The sequence below is a fragment of the Octodon degus genome, unplaced genomic scaffold (genome assembly GCF_000260255.1).
Source record: "Octodon degus isolate 3935 unplaced genomic scaffold, OctDeg1.0 scaffold00079, whole genome shotgun sequence".
Lineage (NCBI taxonomy): Eukaryota > Metazoa > Chordata > Mammalia > Rodentia > Octodontidae > Octodon > Octodon degus.
In genome coordinates, this window is record NW_004524655.1 from 5,341,507 (window position 1) to 5,363,127 (window position 21,621).

Here is a 21,621-nt window from a genome sequence, read left to right on the forward strand (position 1 = left end):
CCTCTTCTTCCAGAGGAGATTGGTCCCCTTGTACAAAGGCTGATTCACATTCATTAAAGAGTAGCCCTGAGCCAAGGTGCCTGTTAACCACACAGGAGTCAGTCAGGTGGGGAGGTGGGTACCGCTGCAGCCTTGGACAGCACAGCCTAAAACAATAGCTGTTTCAGGTTGCTGTTTGTGTGTTTCCATTTCAGGATGTTTCCAAGGAATGAGGCGATTTGGGAGGGAGGATGTGCTGTGTGTGTGGGTGTGGGTGGGGGGATGTAAGAGAATGAGAAGGAGGAAGAGAAACGGGTCACAAAGCTTACAGAGCCTGTGAAATTCAACCACCAAACAAAGTACAACCCGCACATGCTATGTAACCTGACACTAAGTACTGGATCTGCATTCCCTTTGGGGGCCTACACACCCCTTGTCGCTATGTGGCATAAGGTAGGTCAGAGACTGTATCATGAGCTAAGGAATAACTTTCCTGGGCATGCAAGGGAGCCTGTTTCATTTGATCACTTTGTCCAGAACATAGCCATGTTTTCATTACCAGTAGGAAAGAGAAAAACAACAACTGTGTTTCAAAGGCATCCATTTATCTCTATCCTGTCTGTATCATTCAGTTTCTGTGCATGAGGTTCTATAAACTGTTCCACCAAAGAGAAAGCAAGTGTACCACATCAGTGTGAGATTCTGGGACACAGAAAAGAATTAGGAGGGCCAGTAGTATACTCAACGGACTAAGCGCTTGCTTAGGTAGGTGCAGGGGCCAGGATTCAATCCCCAGTTCCATATGCGGTGCCAGCCTGCCCCCGGGCACGCTGAGCCTGAGATGGAGTCTGGGCATGGTGGCACACACCTGTAATCCCAGCACTTGGGAGGTAGAAATGAGGAGGATCACTACGAGTCTGGGCTGTGTAGTGAGACCCTGAAAAAAAAAAAAAAAAAAAAAAAAAAACAGAAAAGAATGAGGGTGTGGTGGCACACATGCCTGTAATCCCAGGACTCTAAGAGGTTGAGGCAGGAGGATCAGAAGTTTGAGCCCAGCCTGGGTAACTTAACACCTTAGTAAAAGCCTGTCTCAAAATGAAAACCTTGGGGGCTGGGGAGATAGCTTGGCAGTATAAGCACCTGCCTGGAAGGCGCAAGATCCCGAGATTGATCCTTGGTACCACATGTCATGTGGGCCCCAGAACCCAGGCGTGCTGTGCCACTGCAGGCATGGTGGCACATGCCTGTAATCCCAACACTGGGGAGGCTGAGGCAGAAGGCTCTCTATGAGTCTGAGTTGCGTAGCAAGGCAATTTATCAAAAAAAATTTTTTTAACTTTTAAAAAATGAAAACTCTAGGGATGTAACTCCATGAAGACTGAAGGTGTGGGGAAGAGGAAGGAGCGAGAGCGAGAGCACTGTATGTAACGTTGGGGCGGAATGGAGACACAGCTTGTAGTCAGTCAAGTCAACCAGGAGTTCATGGCAGCACAACCTAGGCATGCCTGACACAGCCCAGGAAAAGCAGAGGTAGGGTCCAGAGGGCATGAGGAGGGGATTCCTACCTGAGCAGACCCCAAAGTATGAATAGAGCTTAGACGGAAGAGGAACATCTTAGGCAGTACAACCAAAGGCCCTGAGATGCCGAAGAGTGTGGATATAAAGCAGAATATTTGGTATCGATAGAGTACTAAGAGACAAGGCTAAGGAGGTGACCAAATGCAGTGCTCACTGCACCCTTGTGCCTTCCTTCAGAGTGTGGATACAAGAAAGGATGGAGAGAAAGAGGCCATGAAGACGGAGGGGCTACCTAGGCATGAGGAGAAAATATCTGGACCCCATGGGACAGCAGCCTGAATGGGAAACTTTGCCTCCTTATCCTCATAGGGAAAAGTGAAGTCCAAGTCATAGTGGGAAGGACGCCAAGGGTGGGGACATCAGTGAAGGACCATGGGACACATTTTCCATGGGACGTGCATCTTCCCACTTAGAAGATAACTCTACTGCAAGGTGGAAACTATCAGGGCATCAGAGGTAGAAGGCTGAAATAGTTTGATGACTCCGTTGCCAAGATACTGTAATGCCAGCTAACCAGATGACGCTATTCATTTCCTTGAGTGTACTGAAGCAGGGAGGGATCTAGAAAAATGCTCTTGCCTAAGGCTCTAGAGACCCTCTATCACCATCATCATTGTCCTGGCTCTTCCTCCAGGGGCTACGTGTCACCTCTTCGCTCTGGACTTTCCAGATGTATAAAACAAGAACTTTGAGGCTTTCCAAAAGATCTTTTCACTTCCAAAATGCTTCATAAGGCTTCTAATTTGGGTCACAACAACTCCCAGGGCCAACTTATGGACACAAGGATACAAGATGATCCCCAAATGCCAACAACAGCGTAAAGTCTCTGAAGGCAAAAACCAAATCTTAATGTTTTCATCTTTCCTCAGCTTCACACAGCACCTTATGCATAGCTAGTGTCCAATAAAGATATTAGGAAAGAAGGAATTAAATAAACTGTATTTAAAATAAGCAGAATTTATGCAAAATTAGCAGACTAAATGCAAATGGCAAGCAGTGAAGAGATTTAAATACTCACTGACAGTAAGTTTGTGATTCATGAGAAATGTTGCTGGAAGCTGTTGGTCTCTAATTTTAGAGACAGATAAGAGAGATGACCTTCAACAGGAGATCTTATAATCAACATAATCCCTCATTTCTATTCAGTCAAGTAGCTATCTTTAAATTGATGATCAAAAATAATATTAGGTCCTCACTATACACCAAAGAATGGGGAAGGAGGTAGAAGTAACAAGTAAAATATGGTGTCTTCTACAAAGGAATTTAATTTCTAGATATTTGTATAAGCAATATTCAGATGCTATTTTGCATAGAGATACAAATCATTTGCATTGTAAGTTTGCTTACTACTCATGCATACCCTGCATTCGTGGAAAGTCTTGCTTTTCTAACCATAGCCCTGACAATCAGCAAAAGTGTGACGAGGTGGTAAGGATCAGTCCCTTCTCTTAATAGAACTGTGCTGAATATTGAGAATTGCAACTTGTATTCATGTGGCATCTTATAAAAAAACCTTTCCAAACTGCTATTTCCTCCAATTTCATCTTCAATAACAAGTCTGATAAGATAATATGGTCTTAAAAAACAGCTGAGGAGGGCAGCCAGATAGCTCAGCGGACTAAAGCGCCTGCTTAGGCAGATGCAGGGACAGGGGTTTGATCCTCTGTGTAACATGCTGGCCCTGCCCCCCAGGGCATGCTGAGATGGCAGCTGAGCCTGGGTGTGGTGGCCCTCCTGTGATCTCAGTGCTTGGGAGGCTGAAAACAGGAGAATTACTGAGTCCAATCTGTGTAGTGAGACCCTGTAGATCCTGTACTAAATACATAAATTAAAAGAAACAGCTGAGGGAGCTAGGTGAGCTCAGATTTGGGGAATAATCCAGGCATCACCCCACCTAGTTGGGTGATTCTGAATTCTTTATGCTTTAGTACCTTGAGGTGAGATAGGGCTAGTAACATTAGTAATAGCTGCCTTTGGAGGACTGCTTTAGAAAGCTAGACTCTGCTAACTCTAATGCCTTTTCCACAGTTACTGGTACATGGTAATTTTTCATCTTCTAATTGTGAAAATGATGATAAGGAGGAGGAGGAAGTTGGGGGGTGGTGCTGTTGGTGTTATTGGTGGGGGGATGGTGATGATGGTGATGCTACTGGGGATGACACGCGATGGTGATGGCGATGATTGTTGTGATACAGGTAGTGGTAGCGGTAGCAATGGCTATTCATTTCTGTTTAACCGAACAGTGATTAATTTCTCCGCCTATATTACATAGTAAATTGTTACTAGAGTTAGAATTATAATCCCGAAATTCATATGACACTGACAGACATTCCACTGTAGTTTGCCACAAAGCACACAGGTTTGGTTGTAATTCACTGCTATCAGCAAGGTCTCCTTCTAAAACATCTGCCAGGTTTAGATTCTTTCCAGCTTCCCCTTTCTTCAGTGTTACTCACATTCCCATCAGTTGGCCAGAATACCTGATACCCTTGTTATGGCTTGTGTATAGATGTCCCCCCAAAGCCTTAGGGTGGCTTCTGGAGTTTGTGATTGATTATTGTGGGTGTGGATGCTGCACCTGCCCTGCGGCAGGTAATTTGCATTTCAATGTAAGGAAGAAAGACAAGTTAGCGGCTTGAGCTGCTACTACTCCTTTTGTGTTCTTGCTCTTTGCTGTCATGAAAGGTTGCTCTCTGCCATGTGCCAAACTGCTTTGGAGCCAGCTGAGTATGGACTGACCCTCCAGTAACTGTGAGCCCAATAAACCTTTCCTTAATGAGAGAAGAGTAACTAATTCAACCCCAACTTAAAAGACCAGCTAACTGGCTCCTGGTTTCAGTGGGTTCAGTCTGTGGATGGATGGCTGGCTCCAATGGAGAAATGGCATGGGGGAAGGGTGTGACACAGGACAACTGCTCACTCCATAGCAGCCAGGAAGCAGAGGAAAAAGAGGAGGTGGGGACGAGAATACCCACGGTGACCCGCGTCTTCCAGCCACATCCCATCTCCTAACATTACAGTCACCTATGAACCCATAAATGAATGAATCTACTGATGACTATATTGCTCTCATGATCCAACTATTCTCTGAAAGTCCCACTTCTAAACAAGTAAGACTTGCAGGAACTTTTTAGATCTAAACCATGACATCTTTCTCCTTCATTTTCTTTTTCTTTGTTTCTTCTCCTTTGTTTTCGTTAGTGAAGATCTGAAATGGAGATTAAATAAAGAACCCAGGAAAGAAAACCACTTACAATAATTAGAAGATTTCTGCATGTAACATCTTATTCAGCAGAACAGAGGTTAATTCCGAAGCCTTTTAGCTTAATAAATTTTATTACTTACATGATAACCACGCATTTAGCCTACCACCACTATGCACAGCAGATTCACAGACCTTGATGAATTACTTCATAATGCAATTTACTAAATCCTAAAATAATTGTGGTCTAATTAGACTGTTCTTGCCATCATCCTGGAAAGAGAAATCCCTGAGCTTTGCCACTTGAACTAAGTGCCACTTGCCAGAAGTCTGTGGGGCTCACAGCCAAGCCACCCTCCTGGCTAAGTGCAAAGCGAGGGAGCTGGAACAGCCACGATTCGTGGAGATGGTGATCATAATGATGAACAATAAGGAGTTCCATAGACCAAACACCTGCAATGTGCTAGGTAGGCCCCATGGGAATTGTCTTATGAATGCTTTTCAGTAACATCCTAGGATGTGTAGTCAGACACTTATACCAATTTTGCAGGTGAGGAAAATGCACCTCCAAGGAGTGAAATGACTCACTCAACGTTACAGATTCTGAGTGACAAGGAAATGATGACTAACTACACCAGAGAAGAGTGTTTCCAAAACCAATGTGCTTTACCCACGCAATGCTTCGTAATCCTGCCTGGGTTTACATTTCAGCCCTATCAGTTTCTAACCCTGTGATCAGTCTACTTGCCTTCTGTGGGACTCAAGTTTCCTGTCAACAAAGTGGGGATAGTAATGCTTACTTATACAGTTTTAGAATGTTCAGTGAGGACATACATGTAGGGTTCCACTTAGTGTGCCATTCAGGGCTTCACAACAGCTCCTTTTACTGTGTTAGACAATGCCATTTCTCTCTAACAGCAACCACCTCCCTTCCCATCCAGCCCTCTTTCTTATGGACTCTGGTCTTCCTGTTGTCTATTTGCTGGCTGTCCCAGGCCCTCTTAGCAAAGACCCTCCAAGAACAAATGCTCTTGGCCAAGTTTCTAAGCTACTAAGTTTCCCTGTCTGTTTTAATTTATCTAATCGAAACCCTTCCTGATATCTAGTCTCTTCCATGGCCAATAGTTTAGTCAAGGATAATAACATTTTAAATGTGGGAATCATGACAGTGTTGTCAAGGGAAAAATTGAGGGAGGGGAGAGAGGGAGAGAAGAAGGAGGGTAAGGGGGGAGGAAGAAAAAAGAGAGAAAAGGAGAGACGAGAGAGGAGGGGGAGACACACACACAGAGAGAGAGAGAGAGAGAGAGAGAGAGAGAGAGAGAGAGAGAGAGAGAGAGAGTCACTTGGGATTGTATTCTGGTGCATAAGAATCACCATGCAATCACTATGGCCAAGAATTACATTGGTCTTGAGAAACGTGATCCAGTAGTGGTGTGGAGGCTTCATGGTCCCTCTATAGTTTAATCCATTATCCTTAGTATTTGTTTCCACTTGCAAGGACTCCTGGAGATTACAAAGTGGCTATTGGGGCTGCAACCATTATAACCAGTTTGTAGGCATTGGGAAAGAAGAAGAACAGAGGATAAAGGGATTATGCCATGCAGATGTGTTAGCTTCCTCCAAAGAATTTTCCCAGAAGCCTCTCCCAGTGACTTCTGCTTGTACCTCACTGGTCTGTCCTAGATACAAGGGAAGTTAGAAATTATAGTTTTATTCTGTTGATGCTTCTGAAATCTAGGCATAATGATGCCCAAGGTAATGTGATCAGTCCTTATAGAAATTAGAATTTGGTGGATAACTGACATTTTCTGCCATTGGAAGCAAAGGAGGAAAGTTGGGAAGGAAAACCTACAAGTTTCCCCCTATCTAGGCACTGTCTTTAAGGAATCCACAGTCTGCTGTGAAAGGCAGATAGGTAAAGAGGTAGCTGTCATGGAGTGTGATGAGGGGAGTAGTGGGAAGTACATGGGCACAGGGAAGCTGTGAGTGCACTTGGCCTGGCCTGAAGCTGGAGAGGGCAGCAGGGAAGAGCTGGGTGTTAGCTGGTCAAAAGGTGATAGTTTTTTCCTGAACCTTGAAAGACAAATAGAAACCAACCAAGTAAAGAAGAAGAGGAAGATGCCACAAGAAAGAAATGCATGTCCAATTTCAGGGGCTGAAGAGATGCAAAGGAATGACTGGGTGAGTGGTCAACAGCGAGGCCCACATCTTGGAGGATGTTGTTACTGTGGAGAGGAAGAAGGAATCTACACTTGGCCTGAGAACAGTGGGGAGCTCTCTGATCAGAATAGTGAGATTTGTGTCTTAGAAATGGCCCTGTGGACAATGGGTTAGGAAAGAGAGGCAGGAGGCAAGATGAAGTAAATTAGATGGCAGCAAATGATGAGCTCTGGCCAGTAGGTTTCTGGCTAGTAGCGTTGTGGCCACAGCAAGCTAAGTGATATTTAGGGAAGCAGAAATAACATAATTCTGTGATCAATGAATTGGAATGTGAAAAGGATAAAGGGACAAAGTTGACCACTCTCCAGTGATTTCTATTTTGTCTTTTTTTAAAAAATGTATTTAATTCAGAATCTACAGGGTCTCACTATACAGATCAGACTCATAGTGATCTTCCTGCTTTTAGCCTCCCAAGTGCTGGGATTACAGGTGCGCACCATCATATCCAGTCTTATTTGCCATCTCAGCACACCTAGGGTGCAGGGTCAGCACGACATGCCAGAGATGGAACCCTGGTCTCTGCTTCTGCCTAAGCAGGAGCTTTAATCTCCTGAACTATCTGGCCAGCCCTCTGTTTTGTCATTGTTTGTTTGTTTGTTTGTTTGTTTGTTTGGAGGTTTGTACTGGACATGGAACACAAGACCTTACACTTGCCAGGCAGGCCCTTATGCCACTGAACTATCTCCCTAGCCCCATGATTTTTAAACTAGACACTTTCACTGTTGAAAGAAATGCTTTAGGTTATGCCTTTTTTCAATTCAGCAGTAGCCTACTACATGCATGAATGCTGCTGGTCCAGACCTAAGAAACCCGACATGACCTTTACAAAGGAATCAGAGAGAAAAAAACGGAAGTTACGCCATGACCCCTTACCCATTAGGAGTCAAGTTTTCTGTTCTGCCATCACCGTTCCCATAGCATCTTTTTACTGCCTCATTTACAGTCAAGAGGAACCCTTTCTTTGGGGGCTGAGTCATTCATAAAGGAGAGAAATTTGTCTGAAACTTGATCTGAGGTGTGAAATCCTGATTCATCAGATCTTCCATTGTTGGACATTACAATTAGCAAATGACCCAGGGATGGCAAAGAGATGTTCAGGTATGATTTAATAAGAATGTGGTTGTGATAAGCACTCAGAAGATGTTTGCAATCAATTTGCTGTATACACAATATGCTACTGGGCCAATCTTTTGTGTATGTGGTTGACCTTTATCTCTGGCAATCTCGTCCTATAAAGAAGAGTGAAATCCTCCATTGCAAATCATTAGTGCTCAGGAAATAGCTTTAATTTGCATGCTGACAAAGATATTAACTTGGGGGTGGGGGAGATAATACACAACACGTCCTTTTGTGTGAGAAGCAGTTCAAAATCTGTGTTGTGACTACAGTTGACTGAAGTTCAATTACTGTAATAAATGTATTCCAAATTTCATCTCAATTGCATTTGCATTTTAATGAATGATTCTCACCTTCTTGTCAATTTGTCAGCCAGGCTAGATTTATTAAGTTATTGTATAAACAGGGCAGTCTAATACAGGAATTTAAATGCAAAATATTTGATCGGGCGCGTTTGAACTAGGGTTTTGATATGAATCTGGCTGCACGACTTCGCTGAGAATTCAAGAATTTAAGGGTAGTATTTCAGATTCCACCGTTCTATCAGCTTTGCCCCTCCCCCCTGCTCCTCAGAAATCAGTATGTCTGGGTAGGCTGACACAGCAAGGTGTAGACCAGCCAGATGAAGAGGGCTCTGCAAGCCTTCAGCCCCCACAAACTGGGAATAAACTGATGTATCTGCTATTATTTGAAAACAGTAAAATTCGTTAAGTGGAAATTTCCCATGTAGGCAATTCCCTCCTGCGAAAGCAGGACATCCCTGAAATCGGATTGCCAGCAGTGTTTGTTCATCTTAATGTCATTCTGCCTTCCCCATCGAAGCACTCTTGGCTTTATAGCCCCATATTTCTTGCAGGCAGAGATGGAGAATGTGAGTGAAAAGCAGCTGGATGCAAAACCATAATACCATTAAAAGCTTCTTTTTTAAGTACATCTGGGTTGTTCATTTTTAACAAAGTAATTTGAGGTAGTTAATCCCATACCCCCCATAATGGAGAGGTTGACTATGGGTTCCCTTCACCTGCCTCCTTCCAGCCCGCCACTGTTCTGCAGGTTCTCACAAGGGTCGTTGCAGGTGATGTTCACTCCTGTCTCATTTAGGTCCCTTAGGATGGAAGCTGATTCAGGTAATGGGAGACATGTTGCAAGTCAAGTACCCTTGTGGGATGACAGTGTTCAATACAGGTGTTCTTAAAGAACTCCCCAGATGAATTGAGGGCTGGCATGTGTCAAAATTTTGTCTCAGGCTTGTCGCAGAAGGACCAAGCTTATCATAAAGCCAGTTGGGAGAATTCTCTCTGGGAAAAGTTTAGTTTAGTGGGAGGGAAGAGGTAGTGGGTCCAATGCGTCTCAGGCTTCAGCCCATGCAGGAATCCCTGAGGATCCCTTTTAAGTTTCTGATGGGAGGAGGTCTGACGCGGAGCCGGGCTTCTGCAATTCTAATGAGGTATCAGATGAGGCTGGTGCTTCTGGAGCACGCTTGAAGAGCAAGGAACTAGATAGCATCACTTATGGTAGGGATGGCTGCTTGAAAGTTAATAGCCTTGTTACCAGTGTGACGGGCTAGCTCTGTGAGTGAATCTCACACCCTGGAAAGAACTCAGCCTCCCAGAAAGTATCAGAAAATTGTTCACCTATTTTATCTGATCTCCTACATACTTCTCAGAAGGGGTTGTTAATTACTGTATGCCTCAAGTTCTGCAGTACCCCATCTTTACTCTAGTCTGAGGCAATTTCTTTCTTAATATCATATCTTAGTTAAAGTCTAAGAATCACATTTTTGTCACATTTTGGGGGATTTTCATGTTTTAACATCCTTATGCTTGAAATGCAAGGTACAATCACATTTTAATGTCATTGACATGTAGATTTCCTTCAAAACAATGGTACAGTATTTTCATCGTGGGGCTGTGTAACAGGATGCTTCTCAAACTCAGCGACTTTTTAAAATGTATTTAGTACAGGATCTACAGGGTCTCACTACATAAATTGGACTTGTAGTGATTCTCCTGTCTTCAGCCTCCCAAGCGCTGGGATTACAGGCCATACCACCACCCCCAGTCTCAATTACTGTCTCATTGAACCTCAGGGGTGGGGCCTCCGTGCTCTGCCTAAGCAGGTGCTTTAGTCTGCTGAGCTATCTGGTTGGCCTCAAGTTCTGTGACTTTGACATACTATTTTAATCCATGGTTTGGTGGAAATTGGGGTTTCTTGGTTCTGAAATATCTGTCCCATTCTTTTGTCACTCATCTAGCTCTGGGAAGACAGTGAGTTTTGCTCTTCTCGTGGACTCAATCAAGAAATTCATTTCATGCACATGTTCAAGTTGTATCTGCTTTTAGCCCACCAAGCAAAGCAGTCACATGGCCAAGTGAAAGTCAGGGTTCTGGGAAATATATTCCACCCTTGAATGAAGAAGACAGAGAAGGAAGGGAGAGGTGACTGAATATTGACCTCATCTGCCACCAATAGCATCTTTTTTTGTGGGGAGGGTTACCAGGAATCGAACTCAGGAACTCAAGCTTACCAGGCAGGTGCTGCACCGCTGAGCTATATCCCCAGTCCCCAATAGGGTCTTGGATGACATAAAGTATGATCTAAAGGGGAAAAGTTGAACCTCTGTGTCTGAAAGCCTAGAAACAACCTCAACATATCAGCAATCAAATGTACAAAAACTTATACAGAAAGTTTGAAAGCTTCCTACCGAATGCTTTTGCATTGGGGGATGCAGATGGAGACAGACATTCTGGAATCAGTCCCATGACTTCTAAGCCCTTCTTTGCCAATTCCCAGCAACTTTCTCCCTCCTTTTCCTCATCTGCACTAACCTCCCTGCATGTTTAAGCAATTTGACAATAATAAAATACAGCATTCTGTTACTAGGTCTAAGGTACAAAGCACCCCACTGACCTCATCATGCCCATTGCCTCATTAAGCCCACCCCATGGCCCTTTGAGGCAAGAGCTAATACTATTCCCCTTTGAAGATAAAGAAGTTGTGGCTCCAAGCAATTTAAAACCTGCCTAATACGGATGAGTCTAGAGGATGTTACATGAAGTGAAATAACTCAGGCACAAAAAGACAAATACCACATGTCCTCAAATATGTGGGAACCAAAATGTTGATCTCATAGGAGGGAATGAAATGGTGGTTACCAGAGGCTAGGGAGAAAAGGGACTTGGAGAGAGGGTGCATAGAGGGTTCTGGGGTCCTAATGTTTGGTAGCATGGTAAGATACCTGCACTGGCAACACTGAATTGACAATTTCAAAACAGCTAGTAGAGTCTGAATGTTCTCAGCACAAAGAAATGATAGATGTTGAAGTAATGGTTTGCCATTTACCCTGATTAATCATCTCACCACAGTAGACATGTGTTGAAATGCCACCTCACACCCTACAAATATGTATAATTATTATGTGTCAGTTATTTTTTTAATGAACTCAGAACCCTACCGAGAGTAACAAAGCAAAGGTTCCACCCAGAGGCTGCCTCCTTTAAAGCCTTACCATGTATTGCTCCTCAAGTCAGAGGTGCCTGATGGAGGAGCCCCAGCTTCCTCCCTTCTGTTCTTGTGCTGGGTCCCAGCTGAGCCCTGCAGGCCCCTCCCACTTGGAGGAAGCATTCACTCGTCACCAGCTCACATATGGACTCCTGTACAGAGAACATATGTCCCTTAAAACCAGAAAACACACCCCTTCCATTCATTGGTTAAGGAGAAATTGTGTTGGGTAGAGGAAACTTCCCATTTTATAATCTGCCTCTTCCTCCCCTTGCCTGGTACAGTTAATTATTTTACTACCCATGATTCCCCTTGTGATGTCAGCCAGGGGAGTTTTACACATGTAAAGGAATGAGCAGGAGGCCCCAGGTGAGTGGATATAAAGGCAAAAGCTGCTGTTCCTTGCAAATAGCTCCCTTCACACAAATAGCCTGATAATCAGCAATAATGAGGGAGAAAACGTAGCAAACATACAGGGAATTAAATGAGAATTTGCTAAAATATTAAGCATTTTCGAATGGGCCTCCATGGTATCAGGGGAACAATTCTGAGCTTGCTGAATGAACATCCCAAGCCTAAATTTCCCAGAATACACCGGTGTGTCTGACAGGAGGTCCTAGACTCACCTCCCAACTCTGTTCATCTGTCACTGGGTCCTTCCAGAAGGTATAGCAGCTAAGAATCCAGCTGCCTTGACTCAAGAAGGGCTGAAAAGTTGCTTGCTAGAATCCTTAAATTGCCCAACCCACACTGTCCATTTCTGTCTGTGGGCTAGGTGATAAGAAAGGCATTCGACACACTATTTGCATTGAAGGTTTGGGGTTGGCTGGGCTTTTCCTATTATATTCCATATTAAATCCTGAAGAGGAATCTCTTCCTATTTTCAGCACCAGATATAGCTCAGTACCTCCTGAACTGCTTCTAAAACACATTATCGCTTTCAGGAATCATACCCTTCTTTGCACCGGCCACCAGGATGTTCTGGGCTAAATTCGTGCACCAGATCATGTGGCATGGTTTTTGACATACATCTTACCTGATTCTGTTTTCTTGTTTTCACTGCCTGCTGTCTAGACATTTTAAAAATAAGGACACAAATAAGTCCTCCAAAAGTCCCTTTAAAGCCTATTAATTACCCCCAATAAAAGCACAATAACTGCAATGCAAAGGCAAAGATTGAATTTTTCAAGGACATGTGCACCTCGATAGCATCAGTGTCTTAAAGAGGACTTACCAGGCAGCAAGTGAAGATCGCAGAATCTGACACATTATAAATTCCTAGCCTGGGATCTGCACACAGCAGATGTTCAAATAATCTTCAAGTCCTTTTTATTTTCTGTGGCATAGGCCATCAGCCAGGCACTGATTAAGAAATTATTGTAAGAAAAGTGTCATTAACCCCCACAATCAAAGAAAATTTAAAAAAAGAACTAAGCTCTTCCATTTAGACCAAGATAATTAATCATACTGTATTCATTGCTAAGGCTGCCTGAACAAAGCAACACAAACCATGTGGCTTAAATAAGAGAAACAGATTGTCTCATAGTTTGGGAGGTTGGAGGTCCAAGATCAAGATGTTGCATGAGTTAGTCCCTTCTCAGGGCTGTAAGAGAGAACGTGGTCCATACCATTCCCACAGGTGTGTGGCTGGTAGCAATCTTTGGCATCCTTTGCCCTGCAGAGCATCCCTCCCCATCTCTACCTGCATCTTTTCATGGTGCTCTCCACTTGTGCATGCCTGTGTCCAAATTCTCCTCTTTGATAAGGACAGCAGAGTGGTGACAGCAGTGAGAAGTTACTTGACTAGTTTCTCTATATCCACACTATTGCCTCCACTCAGAAACTGAGACTATAGCAAGGAAAGTTCACAGCTAAGGGGAGCCTCTGAACCTGGATAGGCAGAACAAGCCACCAACAAGGGGCTAAGCATGAAATTGTCCATAAACTCTTCAAGTCGATAAAATGGATTTTGAATGGAACTTCCCAGTGGAAAAACTTACCTACCATGTGGAGCGCTGTCCTGGCATTCTACCACCCACTGGAGGCTGTATCCAGGCTCTGCTGTGCATGCTCTGCCTGTGTCAGGACAGGGTCTAGCCCAGTCTCTGAAAAGTAGAAGTAGCTAGTCTTATATCAGCCTGCGTACCACCACCATGTCATCCTGCACTGGCTTTGTTCATCCTCTGTAGAGAAACCCCACATTCACGAAATGAAGGAGTTACCAGTAGTAAGAGTTTCCTCTTTATCAAGTGATCTTGCATCCTCTAACTTACCTTACATTCAACCTTGAGAAATGAATTCAGAAGCTCAAGACCACAACAGGCAGCTCACTTTTGTTTAAAACATGAATTCCATATCAAATCAACTGCTCAGATAAGACACACAGAAAATCAGAAATTAAGGGCTCAGGTTATTTGCAATACAGTTTCCCTATGTTATCAAAGGTTGCATAATTTTATCCATGAGGAAACTGGGAATTTATTTTACTGTAAGAAGAACACAAGCTGAACAGATGTGACTATCCTGGATAGGCAGGCAGATGGACAAACAGAGAAAGACATACACACCTCTGCATCACTCCTGCCACAGCACTGCTAACTCCAACAGCAGAGAGAAGATCAGCCAAGGGCAGTGTGTGGACCATCAAGGCATGGGATATCCTCACATGAAGCCAATGCCAAGACTAATTAGGAAACAGTGGACTTGGCAAGAAAAAATAGTAATAAAGTCCCAACATAGGTTAGTAGACATAGTACATACACATGCTCACAAATGCAAATAAATATTCAGGCAAATGGAAGCAAGGACAATCTTGAGCAGGAGCCTCGACCCACTTATACCTGCTCTGCCACTCATGGACATGAAGAGTAGGCAGGTTCTGTGTCAGTCACCTGTTGATCCTTCATGTGCATGAAGGTCTCCCTTCCAGTGGGCAGAGCACTCTTTTGCTCCTCCCATAGTACCTGGCAGAATGCCCAGCACATAGCATACATTCCATAAGTATTTGCTGAGAGACGGAGTGATGAAGGAAAAAAAGGTGAGAAAGATTAAGTGACATATCCAGGGCCTTCAGTAAGGCAAGGATCTGGAATTCAAAAGATGAAGAATTCAAGCTTAAGGGTCTGCCAGAAAGCTCAGTGGACTAAAGCACCTGCTTAGACAGGCACAGGGACTGGGATTGCATCTCCAGTGTGCAGTGCCTGCCCCACCCCCAGGGCATACTGAGACAGCAATGGAGACTGGGTGTGGCTGTGTGTGCCTGTAATTACAGGGCTTGGGAGGCTGAATACAGGAGAATCTATGAGTCTGATCTGTGTAGTGAAATCCTGTAGACTCTGTACTAAATACATTAAACAAAAAACAAAAATCCTGTAGACTCTGTACTAAATACATTAAACAAAAAAAAAAATCAGGTTTATGTCTCACTCTGGAACTCTAGAGATGTTGAGACTCCTGCCCAAAGACACGGGAGGTGGTTTGCCTCTGAGATGGTTGGTCCCAAGGCTTTAGGATATTGTCCTAATGAAGTTCTAATAAAGTTCTCTGTCTCTCTCTCTCTCTCTTGCTCTCACTCTCGCTCTCCTCTCACTCTCTCTGTTTCTCTGTCTCCTATTCATATCTATTCCTCTTTTCTCCACTCTCTCTCCCTCTGCATCTGCCTTCCTATCTATCTTTCTCCCTCTACCCACCCCATTCCACTTCTTTTTAGGTTACTGGTGCAGTGTGCGAGGGCTGGCCGTGGATATTTTACCCTTCTTAAGGAAGAGTCTGCAATGAAAAAGAAACAACAGCAACTTCAGAAACTGAAAGAGGAAGAAAGAAAGAAATTTCAACCAGCCAAAAAGTTACCTGAAATCCATGGGGATACATCACTGACGTAAGTAGATACATGGCTATGGTGCCAAGGGTCTTGGGAAGAGCCATTAAGACACAGCCCTGCCAGGCGGGTTGAGTGTGGGGCAGCTCACTAAGCACACAACCCTCTTCCTTAGTCTGAAAAACTGATGCCTTTTTGTTTTGATCCAACCTACCTTGCCATCTGTTCTTCCTGGAATTTGGTGAAATAGCTTCTGCTTACATGGCTGTCCTAATATCCTGTCATGTCTGTCAGCTTTCTGTCACTGTTACAAAATACAAGAGAAAAACAAAGGCAGAAAGTTTATATTGGCTCATGGTTTCAGAGGTTTCATCTTCAGCCTCCTCCAGTGCTTTAGGCCTGTGGTGAGGCGGAGCATCATGGTGAAAGGACACAGTGGAAGAAAGCTGCAGGCTTCAAGGTTGTGAGGAAGCAGAGGTTGAGACAGCCAGAGAGAAAAGAGCTAGGGACAAAATACACCTTTTCAAAGCCAAGAACTCATTGACGTGCTTTACTCAGTGAGGTTCTACCTCCTAACAAGCCTACTGAGCTATGAGTTTATCAGCAGCTGATCCACTTGAAGTCAGAACCTCGCGGTCCAGTCAACTTCCAAAAGGCCCCCAAGCTGGGAATTGAGTTTTCGAATTTTGGGAGACATTTTGAATCCCAACCATAATACTAATGCTGAGCACTGTACAAGAAACTTGGCTAGTTCTCAAAGCTAACTACTTCTCTTGCAGCATGTATGGTGTGTTTGTTTGCTTTACTCCACTTCAATATCTTGGTTGCAGGTGTCTATCCACAGCCCCGGAGCCTCATTCAGCAGCCGTACCAAAGCATGAACACAAAAAATAATGTTTGTCAGTTTATTAAAAAAGTCTTTTCTTTCTGTGTAAGACTTTATCTTGGTTGAGAAATAACCATCAACAGATTGGTCCTTTACAAAATGCCCACGCCTATAATAATAATAACTACCATAACAATAAAAACAACAATAATGATAATGAGTGTTTACTATGTGTTTTATGTACACCCATTCATTTAAACTTCAAAACATAAAATTTCTATAAAATAGGGATTTATGAGCTCTGCTTTAGAGATGTAGGAATGAGTCTTAGAGATATTAATTGATTTCCTCCAGGGTCATTCCTTAGGAAGCAATCTTGAATCCAAATTCAGTCGGACCAAATTCCATAGACCTTACGAGCCATCAGTTTATCCTAAGGACAAACTTTAGGCTATTTAGTTTGTTCAGAGTGAGTGAGGCACACGTCAGGATGGAAAGGAGATGCTGAACAAGACAGAGAGGAAGTGCACCAGAGAAATGATTCACAGGTGTAGCCATCAGCCTGACAGCACAGTCGTCTCAATCCCTGCTGTGTATTAAAATCACTTAGAGAATTCTTTTAGAGTACAGGTACCTATTGCTATACTCCAGGACAGTTACACCAGGCTCTGAGGGAATACTGTAAGTCTGTAGTATTCTTTAAAGTTCCCCTAGATGATTCCAATGTGAAGCCATGGCTGAGCACTCAGGCTGCCAGATTGTTTGCTAAAGATAAAACAGAAACCAAGGTTGGAGATGGTGATGCACACCTGTAATCCCAGTGCTAGGGAGGCTGAGGCAAAAGGGTCACCGTGAGTCCAAGGCCAGCCTGGGCTACGCAGTGGGTTGAAGGCTAGCTTGAATTACAAAACAATCATGTCTCAAAAAACTAACAACAACAAAAATGGAAACAAAAACAGGTATCCCCTTCCCTCTGCACCACTGTTTAAATTCTGCTCTTAAGAATGTTAATTTAAAGAAACATTAATATACACTTTTTATGGTCGAGGGTACTGTCAATGGAATCGCATGGTGTGTGATCTGCTTGTGTTGGCTTCGGCCACTTAACACAATGGGCTTGCAGTTCATCTCAGAAAGTTGGTGGCTGCCAGAGGCTGAGAGGGAAAAAGAGGGCAGTGGTTGCTTGATGCACATGAGGTCTTCTGTTGGACTTGATTAGAAGACTTTGGAATTAAATAGAAGTGGCACAACATAGTGGCTACACTAAATGTCATGGAATCGTACCCTTTCAAAGGTTAATTTTATGTTATGTGATTTAAATAGAAAAAAGGTTCAGGTCTGTGAGGCCTTGGGCCATGAGGTAGAAGAGAGAGATGGACACTGTTGGTGTCCTTAGATCACCTAGGTCCAGGTGACGGACAAGAATGCAGGCTGCAGGACCATCTCAGGACAGGCATACTTCCACTCACCCTCCTCTAACTGTGACCCTTGGTGTCCCAGCTTATTGTGGAAAGGGTGACCTCTTAAACGCTACGAGGGTAGATCCTGGTTGTAATTTCTGTCCTGCCCTGTGAAGTTATTAGAAGGAGAGTTCTGTTCTGAATTGACAAATGTCCCCTAGCCCAAAGCAATAACCATACTGGCATAGACCTCTGGTTTCTAGTCTCCAGTTTGAGGCCAGAAAATGCTACTGTTTGTCAGTAGTTTGTCACTTTTAAGTGTTGTTGGCTTTTCTGTTGTTGTTGTTGTTGTTGTTGTTGTTGCTACTGCTGATGCTGTTGCCGCTGTTGTTATTTTATATTTGATTTAGTTTTTATTGTTGTTGCTGCTGCCACTGCTATGTTGCACAGAATGTGGGTTATTTGCACCCAAAGGGTTGATCCAAACGAACATGTGTGTGCTCATGTATGAATGCATTTATTCATTGTGAGATGAGAGAAGATAGTGACGATGCTTTCTCCATGCCTATTAAGGAGCCTTATTCACTGAGTGGGGACATCTGAATGAATATGACACATCCAATACAAAGGAAGCAGAAATGGATTCCCCTCGGTGACAGGACGAAGGCTGGCAGAAGATAGGCTGAGTGTGTGGGCCCAAGGAGAAAAGCAAGGAGAAGCAGCCCTCACTGGGAGGAAACAAAGTGCTCAATCATGAATTGGCGTGAGCTTTTGTGTCATGTTGTGAGATAGGAATCCGTTTCTCTGCGTCCTCACAGGTCTTTCATAAAATATCGGTGTCCCATAGGACAACAGGTTTAACACCTTTAGGTTGGTCAGATTCAAAGTCCATTGGAGGCAGGGAAGAGAGGCTATCTAGACCCAGACCCACATTCATGGCAAAGGAGCCCTGATAAAATGAAGAATAAACATGTGCAGCCCAGTGTTGGCATGGAGACAGGAAAAGCATGATGGGGGAACCTCTAGCACATGCAGAACCAAAAATAAGTGCCATAGGGGAGCACTCTAAAGCGCCCCAGTATTCACCCATTCCTTCCAATTGAAGAAATGAAAAGGGAACTTAGAAAAACCCAGTGGGATAATTGTTGGGCCTGTAGGACTGTTAGTGTTAAACAGCAGCTGTTTGAGCAATACAAAGAGGCGATTAGGAGACCCATCACTATCAGGGGCTCCAGAAAGTCTTCCAGCCATGAGCCTGTTTAAGAACAAAAGCTGGGAAGGTAGTATAGGACTGTGTTGTCTTTTGTAAAAAAATTAAAGTTTTAATCAACACAATAATTGTACATATTTATGACACATAATGCCTCTATACAATGTCTAATGACCAGATCAGGGTAATTGCTACATCCATTACCTCAGCACTGATCACTTTTTTATGCTGGAAACAAAGTCTTCTCTACCTGCTTATGCTGAAATACACAATTAGCTGTGGCCAACCTACTGTGCTACTGGACATTAGAAATCCTTCCTCTTGCCTAGCTGTACTCCTGTGCCCATGTTGTCTTTTGCAAAAAGTCATAAATATGACGTTTAGAGTCAAAATGATTAAAATTCCTTCATCACCCCTTCAAGGAGCATAAGAATCTGGGGACTTTTATGACCTTCTTCCATGAGGGCCCTAAGATCTTGTCACAAATTCCACCTTCCCGCCTGAGTCCAGTGGTTCTCACAGTTGGGTGTTGGCGATGATGCTAGCAAGCTGACAGCCTTTCCCTGGAATAAAGAAAGGGAAAGAATGCATGGGGTTTTTTTTCAGGACCTACACCAACACTAACAGGCCCAAAGAACTCAGTCTGGGGAGTGAAGATATTACAGATATCCCAGTGCCTGTTTAAATAGTTCAGGTGGAGCATTCCACTTACTTGGATAGGATCGTAAATCCACCTCCAGAGAACACAATTCTCCCTTCTTTGATCCATGTTTCAGTGGGCAAGACATGGTTTATTCAAAGTTTAATAAATTTAAATATACATGACATCACTCCTGTCTCGTAGACATTGGTCTGGTTAATGTCTTATGTAGATTCTACAAGCTGTACAAGGCTGGCTATTAAAATAAAACTGTAGGCCATTGTTACAATATACCCACCAGAAGTGAGTGTGGAAGGGTGTTTAGAAAAGCAAGACAGGATGATGGCCAAGAGCATAAGCCTTGAGGTCAGTCAAGACTTGAATTTGAGTCCTTCCTTCTACTATACAACTGTTTTGCTTTACACTCTCCTTCTGCAACCCTGAGCCTTCCTGTCCTCCACCCATAGAAATGATATCAAACCCCTGAGCTTGTTATGACGATTATATGCAATGAAGCTCTGCAATGAATCAGCATATAAAACCTGTTCTGTAATTATTAGCTATGATTGTGCAATGCAATAAAGTGAATTTGATCTTTCTGGGCCTCCCTTACCTAAAAATCTTTAAATCTGGGCCTAAACCAAATCTTTATTGTCAGAAAGGTTAGAAAGCATCCTACATGTAAGAGTTATGCTTCTGTAAATACAACTTGAGTCCCTTGAAGTATAAATACACAAGTATTCATTTATAAATACTTTTTAAACCAAGTATTTGATCTTGTGCTTTCTAAAAGCAAAGGGGATTATTTTTGCACCATCCTCCTTGCATGATCTAAGACCAGAGGATACTTTTTTATTAGACAAAAGTTTTAGGTCTGGCACACTATGCAGGCAAAAAAGAAAATTAGGTATGTCCCAGAAGATTCTGCCTACAAGCAGTCTTCCCACTGCGCTCAGTGACCTCGTTTTACAGCTGCAGATTCAGCTGAAAAGGTGAAAAGAACAGTGGGGAGAATTTGTTTTATTATTGAGGTTGAGAAGACATAAAACCAGAGATCAAGAAGTGTAAAGACTAAGTTAATTTCTACATTATTCTAAACAACTGAGGAACAGGGTTAGGCCAGTAAGATGGAACATTAAGATGCATTTTCTTGTGTGTATCTTTTTTCAGTTCTGAGGCTGAAGACAGTCCCTAGAAAGGCAAATTGTGGGACCTAAAATCTGATCCTATATTTTAGTTAACTCTGTGACCCTAGAATTGTTCTCTAATACTGTGCCCAGGAAGAAGATAAGCTCCTCAGTTGAGTGCCAGCCTTGTCTCCTCTGGTTTCTATCTCAATCCCCACACCACACAAGAATGATCTTTTCAAAATGTAAATTCCTCACAGTGTAGTATTCTTGGTAGCTTCCCTTCTTCCACAAGAAGAAAATCTGAGCAGGGGTTACAAAGTCCTGAATGGTCTCACTCTTGGTTTGCTTCTCCAGCCCCCACTCTTGGCACTTCTAGCAAATTCTGCTCTATCCATACTGTCTTATGTTCTTGCTCATGACAATACCCTCTACCACAGGGCCTTTGAGCACGCTATTCCATTCAAGTAGGTCTTTCTGCTTCCTCCATTTGCTTAGCTAACTCTCATTCCACCTTCAGACTTTAGCCAGTATTGACTTCTGTTCCCATTACTACTGCCGTGAACAACCACTCCAAAACTTATTAACACAAGACAACAAACATTTCTTTCTCTCACAAATCTGCAATTAGAGGAGCAGGATTAGTTCTGCTCCATATGGCAGCAAATGGAGCAGCTCACAGGATCCATTTCCAAGCGGGTGGTTCATCCTGTTGGTGGCTATTAGGTGTGAGCTCCGTTCCTCTCCCTGTGGGCATCTTCACGGGCTGCCAGCTTCCTGTCAGCATGGCAGCTGAAAGGTAGGAGCCAGCCTCGCAGGGCACAGGGAGAAGCTGTCAGAGCCTGGAGCCTGGTATGTCGTTACTTCTCACACATCCCATTCAGTGAGCCTCTCACAGAACCCAGAACCAAGAGGAAGTGAACACAGACCCACCTCTGAATTGCAAGACTATCAGAGAAGTTTGTGAATATATTTCATAATTGTCACAGCTTCCCCAAAGAGGTT

The 21,621-nt window shown here is 43.4% G+C and overlaps 1 protein-coding gene across 1 annotated transcript in view; it reads left to right on the forward strand.

Annotated features, from left to right (window-relative positions):
• Ccdc60 (coiled-coil domain containing 60) overlaps positions 1 to 21,621 on the forward strand; it is a 112,531-nt gene that overhangs the window by 36,169 nt on the left and 54,741 nt on the right. Inside the window, exon 3 of the mRNA XM_023720933.1 lies at positions 15,306 to 15,473. Coding sequence (XP_023576701.1) covers positions 15,306 to 15,473 — 168 coding nt within the window. The remainder of the gene's footprint in view (positions 1 to 15,305; positions 15,474 to 21,621) is intronic.